General features: G+C 39.0%; 1 protein-coding gene across 2 annotated transcripts in view; it reads right to left on the bottom strand.

Annotated features, from left to right (window-relative positions):
• LOC102299903 (neuronal acetylcholine receptor subunit alpha-7) overlaps positions 1-11,927 on the bottom strand; it is a 53,534-nt gene that overhangs the window by 38,971 nt on the left and 2,636 nt on the right. Inside the window, exons 1-5 of one of the 2 annotated variants that reach the window (XM_005930448.3) lie at positions 10,990-11,867; positions 8,313-8,452; positions 7,844-7,888; positions 3,457-3,566; positions 184-263 (exon numbers count right to left, since the gene is read on the bottom strand). In XM_005930448.3, the coding sequence (XP_005930510.2) occupies positions 184-263; positions 3,457-3,566; positions 7,844-7,888; positions 8,313-8,452; positions 10,990-11,281 (667 nt within the window). In that variant the 5' untranslated portion in view covers positions 11,282-11,867. Of the gene's footprint in view, positions 1-183; positions 264-3,456; positions 3,567-7,843; positions 7,889-8,312; positions 8,453-10,989; positions 11,868-11,927 lie in introns of those variants that run through there. The other variant, XM_042224138.1, reaches the window with a different exon arrangement.

The raw sequence follows: 11,927 nt of genomic DNA, 5'->3' as shown, positions 1-11,927 counted from the left end.
GCTGGAGGAGGTGGCTGGGGAGAGGGAGGTCTGGGCCTCTTTGCTTAGGCTGCTGCCCCCACGGCCCGGTCTCGGATAAAGCGGATGAAGATGGATGGATGGATGGATGGAAGTGTTGCTGCGAAGGTAAAAATGTCTTTTTCCCCAGTCAATATGTGTCAGTGACTAAGATATGGCTTTTACCTGGAGGTAGGTAGGAACAGGTGCCCGAGGAGTTGACCAAAATGTTGGTACGGAACGTAGCATCGAACCTTTCGTCCGCACTGTAGACAACATGGAACAATTCCAGCATTTAATGTTGAGTTATTTGCCACCAGTATTATTTCAGTGGAAGTTACCTGAGCAGATTCATCCTGAATTTTTGGAACAATATCTCAGAATTATATGAATACAATATTAACTTGTATATTAATTCGTATAAGCCACAAAGCGAGGAGGGGCAGTTGTGGTAGGAATATATAAATAATTCTCTAAGTCATTATTTCTGCAGATACACAACAAACAAGGAGTCACATCTCATGCAAACCTTCCCAGGAGATGAGTATTTAGTTGTTACCCTGCTACCCACAATGCACTCCATCTAAATAAATTCCCAAAGGCTGGGGCACGGTTGAGCTAAAGTTGAATAAAGAAAATGGCATTCATATGAAGTACAATGCTCTCTCTCTCTTATTAGCTGCCAGGGGAGTAAAGTACCTTTAATGTATTTTGTTCAGATGTTCTAGAGATTGATTAATGGTGATCGCTATAGCTTTATTTCATTTGGGACATATAATGAAATGCTCTTCCTACCATTTCTATACAATTTTATTCATTTGTCTAAATGATTTATTGCAAAGTGCTTTTCTAGCTTTTTACTTAAAGTGCACAGCTCCCCTATCCTTGAAGTGTAATATCCCAGCCGTGTAACCAACCTACCAATAAGATAAGAAGATAAAGTTGAAATCTTTTATTTGCCATTTGTACACATACACTGGGTGTGGGTACTCAGGAAATCTTGTGCAGAGCTTAGAGCCAGAGGGGAAAAAATGAAGATAAGAAAGAAAGAATATGTCAAATAATTTCAAGTATAAAACAGTAGTTTCTGTATTGCACTTACACTAAATGACTGTGGCACGGAAAAATATCACATGTTATTAAGATGTATATTGCACAGTAAAATGTGTATTGCACATAAGAATATATGTTACAGTGGATAAAGCCAAAATACACACAAATACTAACTAACTAACTAAAAAATATATTTGTGTGTATTTTAGTTAGCCTTTATTTTGTTTTTGACCTCAGTAGGACTGTGACAGCGAAAACTTCAAAAATGGCATTGGACTGCATTTTTATAACAGATGTATTTAAGCTGAGTTTCTCATTGCAAAGAAAAGGGATATAGTTTAATAGCAAAGCCCATCACCTGATCTCAACCCAGCACAGCATGCCTTTCAGTTACTTAAGACAACACTGACATCAGAGAGACCCACAACAGCCGGTGGCTGCAGTAAAAATCAGGCAGAGCCTGTCAAGGGAAGGAAATATCAAGTGCTGATGTCTATGTGTTCTGGACTTTAATGACTGTAGAGGATTTTCATCCAGGTATTTAAAACCATCCTGAATTTAAAATGATGTCAGTTTGCCCAATTAATTTTGAGTTTCTGAAAATGGCCATTCATTTAAAAAGCTATAACTCCTTAACAGTTAATGAGACACTCTGTTTTCCTCAATTCAATCGCGTATCATTCGATTTAAAATCAACTGTGTTGGTATACAGAGTTAAAATTACAAAAACAAAAAACAGAAAAGGACAAGGACCGAGCTGCATGTATCTTTAAATTCTCTGCTTGTCTGTCTCAGCAAGACAGTCATAATAATGCCTGTGGCAGCACGGGGTCTGATGCTTTCCAGAGCTCATGAGCAGAAGCCTGAACACAGTATCTTTTCACATGTTTCCACTTGAATACAGTTATTCTATTCAGGCACTCCCACTCTCTTTGGGAGCTATTTCATAGTAAACAAAACAGTCAGTAGTATACGCTCATATTACATTCTTATGTGTCCTTGTTTAATAAAATGTCTAAATGTTTGATGGGATATTTGTGCTGGTTGCGCCCAATCAGTTGTAGCCATCTCACTCTGCAGCTGGAAATCTGATGGTGCCAGGGTTACATTTTTAACAGCATACACACACATAGTGAACGTTTAGGTCAAAAAACAGATGACAGCCTGCCAAATACAGCAATGTTCGAACTGTAATTTGGGAGACAACAACATATATAAAGTTGGAGGCTATGATTAAATATACTTGTACTTAATGTCATGGTCCTGGGTCGGTCACCCAGCGTTTGAGTTTATTGTTATTATTTTCTAGTTCACTCTGATTTTGTATTCTGTTAAACAGTCTGGGAACTTGCTGTTTTACTTTGTAGATCCATGTGTGACTTCATTGTGTTCAACTTATGTCTCCCTGTCTCGTCATGTCAATTAGGTTCAGCTGTGCGTCCCTGCTGTGAGTCATTTCCTGATTACTTTGTATAGTGTTTGTCTGCCTGCTCGTCTGCATTTGATGGTGTTTTGTTCATCACTCTGCATCTCTCGTCATGTTTTCAGGGTTGTCTTTAGTTTTCCCAGTGTAGGTTTTGGTAGCTTTTCGTTCCTCATTCCCTGTTTTGCCACTTTGGTCACTTAAATAAACGCTCACTCGCATCATAACCTTTGCCTGCATTTTGGATCCTTTTCTACACAAACACCACACCGTGACACTTAATACCATAAAAATAGGAGGTGTTAAAAATATTACCAGCTATTTATGTTTAATTTAGTAACAAGTTTAAATTTCAAGTTTACTCACAGAACATCCAAAAATTACAAAATTTTACAGGTACCTATATTAACATTTTGTTCATACCAAAGATATGCTAAAGATTATACAGTATTCATTGGATTTTGTATCTCCTGTACATCACATCCTTCAAAACGAATATAGTAGAGGATGAGGCACAACAGTTTTCTTTATTCGCCATTTTTAAACCACAAGATATTGTTTACAATATTTGGTCTTTAGTGTATCACAGACAGCGTGACTGCAAACAACCTTGTTTAACCTCTGGAGCACCAAAATCTAAAAATGCATCACATCCCTCTGAGATCCCTGTGCGTTATGTAGAAGAAAATGCATGCACACTAATACTTACTTAGGCTTCTTGGGGAATCTATATTGTAACCAGAAACCCCTTTTAACCATACACGGTAATCTTCCACTAACCTGACGTGCACATCCAGAGAAATGTAACTACTCTTCAGGTCGATAGAGTCTGTAGAGACTGAATTTCATGGAAGCGTACGGGTTAAAAGTAGCTTCCCTCTATGTTGTAAGTTATGATGTAGATTTGCTGCAGAGGTCTAAATCAGGCATAAATCTAACACCATGTACAACTACAGTTTACAACCCAGCAGATCAGTGCCTACCTGTTATACAGCAGAATGTCTGGTTTCCAAATGAGATGGTCAGGAAATCTCACATTGGACACACCTGGATAATCCAATGGATTCCACTGGAGGTAATAGTCAGTCCAGTACTGCAAAATGCAAACACATTTGACACCTTGACTTTCACATTCCACTTACTTATTTTTAATACATTTAAAGGCCTATGGGCTTATTAAGCCTTTTTAGAGGCTCGGGGATTTAACACGGTTTCCTCGTAGCAGTGACAGTTACTATAAAAGCCAAAATAAATGTATGTGACAACATCACAGAGTGACATGGAACAAGAATGAGACTTGATTTCTGTCTGGAAGGTTTTCTGTTCAGAAAAAATGCTGCTAAGCGCATTTGAAATGTCGACATAATTGGAAAACTCAGAGGATGATTACAGTTCCATCTTGTAGCTGTTGAGACATTTCAACCCAAAATGTCAGAAGATTATTATATTTCAGTTATAATAAGCACAAGTACTGTTTAAAGGGCTCTTAATACCTGCTTTCTGTGACATCAGACCTGGCCTGAGATTTAACGTGGTTGTGGTGATGGTGCCTTGGCCAGGCTGAAGATATGAGTTTACAGTTGTGTTGGTCTTTACTGCAATGTCTATTATATGTGACTACAGAGGCTGAAAGACTCCAGGATTATGCAGGTGGTGCTGTATATGGGTGAGGCAGGCTGTTAAACTTTTAAACTAAATTTTGGTACTTAGTAGATACTTGGTTTACACACTGTAGGAGATACAGTGTCTATTCATTTATAGACAGTATATATGTAAATATCAGAATGTATAATTAAAATGGATAAATATGATGAGCTAAATAGCTTAGTAATTAATAAGCATTTGATTCCTTTTACTCCATTTCTAACTGAACATTGTCAATATTTTTCATCTTGTGAATATGATGGCTTTCATTTATTTCATGTTAATTTTTTACAAAGGTGCTTCAACAAGCATTTAGCATTTTTATAATATATTTTTAGTTTTTTAAGAAATTTAGACCGTTTTTTTTTTTTATAGATTTTTTAATCAATTTGTGAGAATTTTAAGCTTTCTTCCACTTGTCATTATGAGGTATGGTGTGTAGAATTGTGAGGTGAAAAATGAATCTGATCCATTTTGGAAAAAGGCTGTAACATGAAAACATGTGGAACAAGTGAAGTGGCGTGCATAGTAATGTTAGAAGTTTATGCCTTTGCTTTATCATTCATATGCATCTGGCTCTTATCTGTGCACACGTGGTTTTACATCTTTAGTTTATTTGATTGTCTGCCTGGAACTGCAGGAACAGCAGGAACTGCAAAACAAAACCGAGTCTGTACTAAATCTGACCCTAACTAAGTGGAACTAAGCGGTTAAATTAATTAATGTTCATTCCCTTTTCAGATAAAACATATTTTGCACTAGAAAAATGCGCCTGAATTTTGGAATATCCTTTCCTTTAATGGCAGCATATAGTTTAAGTAGTATGAATTCCAGATGTTTCTGAAAAATCTGATAATCTAAAGCCAAACTGTGGGTTACACAGCCCTGGGTACAAATGTAACGGGACAAAACAATATAAGGCACAAGAATGACTTTTGTATTACAGATTATTTTCTTAAAACACACTGTGAAGTGTGGAGTAAGTGCATATGAGAGCATGAGGGTGGGAATGGATGTTTGTATCTGTGTGTGCCTGTATGTCTGTGTCTATATGTCAGGTTGGGTATCAGACGCCACCTCTCTGGGGACATCTCAGGCCCTCCAAGGTTTGGAGGCCTATCTCCCCCTACCACCACTTCCCCTGCCAGTGGCGGACTCCCTCAGACATCGGTGCGTTGGTGGTTCTTTGTGTCCGGGGATGGGCGTCCAGGTACACACCGGCTCACTCCTTGGCGGCCGCTTATCGGGGCCTGGAGCCTGGGGCTCGCTCGGGCCACTTCGGAGGTGGGGTGCCCCCGGCCTCTCGGCCTGGGGCTCGGTCACTCAGGCACGGCTGGCTGCCGGCGGAGCTCACGGGCGCGTCACTGCAACTCCCCCTGGTTTCTGCTCCGCGGCTGCTGAGTGAGCCCTCATCTGGGACTCTCCTCAGCTCTTTCTGGGACAGTGGCGCGGCTGCCCCTCTGTTGGTCTTCCTTGGTCTCTTGTGTTCTGGGGGCCTCTGGATGTCTGGAGTTTTGATCTCCTCCATACCTGCTTCATGCCCTGGAGGACGGGGCTGTGGCCCCCCCACACCCTCTAGCAGATCATTACATGAAGGAACCTTTTAAAAAAAACAAGCGCGTCCATGCTCACAGGTGTACACACGGGTGATCACACCCACAAACTACACCCTTTTTGGCTCCTACCTCAAAGCACACTGTGTTCTGTTGATCTTATGTGCTGCACAATAATGTTTAATATTTAGTATTTACTGTCATATTCCCATATATCATTGTGATGTTGTTTATTCTATTACTCTTGTTCTCTTCTGCTTGTTTTCTTTTTTCTTTCTCAGCAGGTGACCAGGTGACTGATATATGCATTTTTTTTCTTTTCTTTTTCTGCTCATTCTGTTGGTTTTTGTTTTTGCCCTTCTCCCCCGTCCCTCTTCTCAGCTGTTTCTCTTTCCCTCTTTCTTTCTCCCCTTCTTTCCCCCAGTCAAGTCTGTCCCGTATTCAGTAAGTGAAAATAAAATAAACAATAAAAGGTGAATCAAATGGACCATTACGGCAAGGCTGGGATGGTCAATTTGGTAAAGTAAATCCGTTGGGCATCTTTCTTTGCCTTTAGACAACAATTCTGATGCAAAAGAGCCAAACGGGACAGGCAAAAAAAAAAAAAAACAAAAAAAAAACCAAAACCACACTGTGAATGGCATCTATCCCTGAGGATGAATGAAGGTACTGATTACACATAATGTTTAAAATGAAGCTCCAGAATTTCTTTTAAAATATAAATATGAATAGAAAGGTGAATATTTCACTGAATACAAAACTCCAACTCCAGGTCCACAGCCGTGGTGATATGTATGAACACATACTGTGAAGACACTTCTCTTGATTACATGGCTTTCATAAGGAGTTTTCTAATCCAATCTATAATTCACTTTTAATTAACTCAAAGTGCCATGTTCAAGTTCCCAGTATAATGAACCATAAAGGTCAGTTAATGATAAAGGCAAAGGAAAACAAACTGAGGAAGGATATAATTGCCTGTGCATCTCACATGGTGATTTTGGAAAATGGCATTTCCACAGCCAGGGAACCTTCTTTAATTTGCATCACTGTTTAACAAAAAACTTTCCACCTACTTTTTAATCTTTACAACAAGTCTTTCATTCATTTAACATCTACAAAGCTTGCTGATCTATTATTTCATTTGAAAAATAACTGACCAGACGTAACTCTACTCTCCGTTTTGTGCTTTATGTGTAAACGACTATGCAAATTTGTCCATGTCTCATGCCTAATCTTGCCAGCAGGCTTAAATGTAGCCCTGTGTCTTAAGACAGCTGGTATTACATGAAACACAGCACTGCACAAGAGTATGAGGGCATAATCGTGCTTAATAATCAAAATACTTGTGTACTAAATTATCTTCACTGGGTGTATCGAAGAGGTCATCCAGTTTGTTGGGCATTGTAAGATATATAGTACAATTACCCAGTGGCACTGATGGATGAATCTTAAAGAATCCTTCTCAGTATTTCAAAGTCGTATATGTAGCAATGTATACATCTTGTATGCATCTTTATGACATTTTCCCTTTTTTCCCCCTTTTACTTTTCTCAAAACCTACGCAAGTAAAATAATCCAACAGATGCTGGATTGATGCTAAAACAAAGTACACTGTGGATGCTGTCGGCGCGATCATGTGCCTAAGAGCTAAAATGAATTTTGCAGGGAGCAGAAGGAGAGAGAGTGAACAAAACTCCCGCTGCGATGCCCCAGAATGATTTAAAACAGACCAAACAGCCTTGGTTCAGCCTTGGTAGAGCTGCTGACGATGCAGCAACAGGGATCTATTGTCACTGTATGGACAAGCTGTAATAAAGCATCTGCGTTAATACACTTCATCTCACTGCATGAAGGACAAAGTGCTGTACTGCCCGTGTGGAAGACGAATAGAAAGTCTGGGTAGCACTATGCGTGAGTTACACAATTCATTTCATCACATGCTCACAATATGATAAATCTCTTTGTGGTACATGTTTGCATAAACTAAATACCAGATCAAATGCCAAAAGTAAAGGTACAATGTAACACTTAGGTGAAAATGGTCTTAGAGTTAACTGAGAGGATTTATATAAAACAGATGGCTCTGTGATTAAAATGCATGATGTGTGTAAGTGCGGCCGTAAAGCTTCGCAACTCAGCTTTTCTGTGACTTTACATAAATTATACTTACCAGCTGTAGCCAAATGTTGGTTGTTAAAACCTGGTTCTTCTCATCCTGTTAGAAAAACAGAATTATTCATGTTTGTAATTAAGTACATTTATTTTACTTTTTTCTTTTTGATTTTTTTAAATGAAGTGCATGCTTCATAAATGGGAAATCACCCTACTAGAAATGTACAAATCCACAGAGGCGTCAGTTTTTAAACCTTTTATAATGCCTCACTCACACTAGAGAAAACAATGTTTGTAGACTGTGGCAAAATCAAAACTGCTGCATCAGTATGCACTGAATTTGGGATCTTGCTGTTTTTGGAATAGTTGCTTCAATGATGGGGATCAGGTCTGTCATCTTTAAATATATGAAAATTGCTTACATAACCATGCATGACTTATCACTTTACTGGCATGTACAGTATATGTAGTAGACTACTGTGTAGTATGTATAAACAGCTGTGTTTAATGGGCAATCATTTACGCACCACATCCATTATTTGCATGAGGGTGAGGCCGAAGGAAACAATGAGACTCTGAGAGTCATTCTGGACTGGTCTCACTAGTGGGTTGTATCCATTCATCAGGTCACTGTACAGTCTGCGCTGGTTTGGCCCTTGATGAGAAACTACAGAAAAAAGAGAAACAGGTAACCAGGACTCCAAAGAACAATTAATAAGTAAAATAAATTATAATTTTAAGCAAGAAAGACATTGTTAGTCACATCAAATCATTCCTTAACTTCCAGCAGCCATATTGCAAAACAATTCACTATGCAGTATTTTACATCGTAGAATATGAAGTGTGAACAGTTATTTTTTTAGATGTTACTAAAACCTGAGTAAAAACAGTGATATTTCTAATATGCTGAAGTTCAGACAGCGACGCTAATTTATATCAAACATCAAGTACACACTTCTTTGCGTATTGTGCAAACTGAAATAAGGATCCCGTGCAATGTGAAATGCACAAAAGTCATGTTCATTTATTAAACATTATAAACTCTAATGTGGCTGACAAAAAAGAAGTAAATAAATAAAAACATGACCTACAGCCTGTCTGTAGCTTTCTTTTCTACTTTACACACTGAGTTGCCTCCACCCTACACACACACGCACACAACTGTAATGAGAAGGAGCCCCACCAAGTAACACTGCTACACTGTACCTTCACATGCAAGAAGAAGAAGAACGTCTGCACCGATCTACGGGACAATCCATCCAACAGCTGTTGACATCTTCTAGTCTGGACTGGTGTGACAAGACTGACACACAACCACTGCCCTTAGATACGCAATGCTGCCGTGGCTCAAATGATCAATAAAACAATTTATTTGAAGTGAAGTTTACATATATTTGTGGATGAGACTGAGACAGCTAATTGAATTTAACTCAGCCTCTCCACTCTCCTGCAGCCTTTTACATCTTCCCCTTTTGCAGCCACTCACTACTACTCCACTTCTGTTCTGGGTCAGTCTCACTGCGTGGTGCTGATCCACCTCCTGCTTCATTCAAGTTGTAAATCTCGCACTTTAGAATAATTTTGCAATTGATTTAATGCATCTAAAGTTGGTGTTGGAGTTATCAACATTACCTGGGGTGGTGAAACAAATGCAGCCCAGACATGGCAATCTTTCAAATGCCATATTTGGACATGATTCATCTCCCAATCTCAAATCAGACCCGTCCCTCATTTTAACACACTCTTAGTTCCTCTCCTGAGTTATGGAGCGTTTTTGGCAGCATTTCTTCACTTCACTAATGGCCCAGTTTTCCTAAACCTCCTATGAGAAGCACATTATCCTGATGGATTGGCACAGAGCATACTGTCTATCTGCATATCCCTATTCCTCTGTTCTCTGTTGCATCCACTTCTTTCATTAAAAAAAAGGTTAGCTGAAAGCTTGTCTTTGTCCATATCCCAAGTGGATATCCCCCCACTCCTGATCTCACCGTAATCAAATTTCAATGCAAGGTGACATTAATGTGTTGTATTGTCCACATACTGTTATACACCCCAGTACCATGCTGTCCGAAAAACCACAGCGGGTCCACGAGAAATGAGCTTGGAGCCATAAAAGGGAGAAGGAAAGTCTCTCAACCTCTTAATCAAATTTATCAGCCTTAGTAATATCAAAGGGCTGGACAGGGCCTATAAGTACTCCAGACATGCCCTGACATTTATATGTGCATGCACCGTATGCACACACACCAACAACACTTGCTTCGCTCTCAAAGAAACCTTCATTAACCCCTGGCTGTAAAGTGCACACTAAAGAGCCCCAGTCAGTGATTATTATTAAATGAATTGCCTCAATTAAAATATTCAGACTCAGAGCAGATTTGAGTAAAACCGATGAGAAGCAGTATTCAATTAGAATAAAACATAAAGCATTGAAGATTTTGCACGGTTTGCTTATTTCCCTGTAGAAGGACCAGAGCCAGGATATGATGGCAATATCTTGTGAAAGAAAAAAGACTGTTATTCTGTTTTGTTTTTTTAAACATAGAAGCATCTGTCCAGTCACTGTTTGCCCCAATCTCTTTATCACTCATAAACCACAATATTAGAAATGCTGTGATCTTGCAGCTCTTTTTATTCATTTTGCATAATTTTTTTTCTAGTTACATCACGAGAAACCACACAGTTCAACAGCAAAAGAAAGTTCAGAGCTGACAGACAAATCAGCCACACGTAACATGTAGTATAAGACATTATAACATGTTTGTTCTCTGCAAGCTGCATATCGGACCTTACTTTAGTATAGTAATATTACTTCATAGCTTCTGAACCCATGAAAAACACACTTAATATCAAATACTAATAATGATGACTATAACTACAGTCACACCGAATCATTTGCACACGCACGCACGCACACACACACACACACACACACAACACTTTCATATGATTGCTAAGGCATCTAGACCAAAAGTGTCTGAAACTCAGTGTTTGGCACAACAGGTCTGCAATCTCAGCTAGGGAACCGCTAAAATCAATCCACAGCGGAGCAAGGTTGAACGCACATTAACACGTCTCGTTCAATAACACACACACAAAAATTCTATTACTCCTAATTATTTAAACAATAATTGTTATTTTTAACATGCATGGCGCGCGATAGAGTTAATTAGCCAAATGAAATGCATGCAGACTGCCTACCTTTCACTGTGCAGGCGGTGACTGCAATAGAAAGCAGAAAATTGACTAAGTCCATGTTGAAACGCGTGAGGAGTGAAAACAGAAAGACTCTTCTGGATGCAGGAACGGGAGCGATAACACTGTGGGGCGGTGTGAGTGTGAGATGAGAGGGAATTCTGCCAATAAATAACTCCTCCTCCCAATGAAGAGCCGCTGTTTGGCAGCCCATTAATGATTTAAGCTGAAGGATCAAAACTTTCTGCCCACAGTAGAATTTTTTATCCTTACCTTTAACATATTTTGCGGTGAACATTTTTGACTTTCAACACTGTTGACTGGATCTCCGTGTCCCCTTTCTGTTTTTTTGCGCATTTTAAACTACACAAATGACTAAATAGGCTACACTAAATCTATTGAGTTTATATAATTTATATTTCGTTTAAATATATTGTGGTTTTATATCAACCCACACTACCTCTTGCGTAACCTTTTCAGTCAAAAGCACGAGGACGCGTCTGCGTAACTAGAGGCCATCTACTGGTCTGTAAAAACCACTACAATTATATTGCAGTTGTGGGATGGAGTCTGTTTAATTATCAGTTTAATGTTGCAAACACTGTACAGATTGTTTTTAATTTACCCCTATTTTAAATTCCTACACACAGAATGTGTTTAACATATCATTAAGACACACCAAGTAACTCATGCTGCTTTAGGATAGAAACTCTAACAGGGGTGGGCAATGAATTGTCCCAAGGGGCCAAATGAGTAATTGGGAGTTTTGTGAAGGGCCAAAACAATAAGCTGAGTTCTTCTCAATATAGATTTGACCTCCTTACAAGGTTATGGGTATGGGCCTCCATAACAATCCCGGTTTCTCATGTGGCTCCTTGGGAAAATGTATTACCAACCTACCTCATTTATTTTAAAATTTCAGATGAGTAATAAAAGTAATATAA

Source organism: Haplochromis burtoni, unplaced genomic scaffold (assembly GCF_018398535.1).
Source record: "Haplochromis burtoni strain Fernald_Lab_line unplaced genomic scaffold, NCSU_Asbu1 Contig_129, whole genome shotgun sequence".
Lineage (NCBI taxonomy): Eukaryota > Metazoa > Chordata > Actinopteri > Cichliformes > Cichlidae > Haplochromis > Haplochromis burtoni.
The sequence above is the reverse complement of the archived record's forward strand: the minus strand, read 5'-3'. Positions and strand labels throughout refer to the sequence as shown.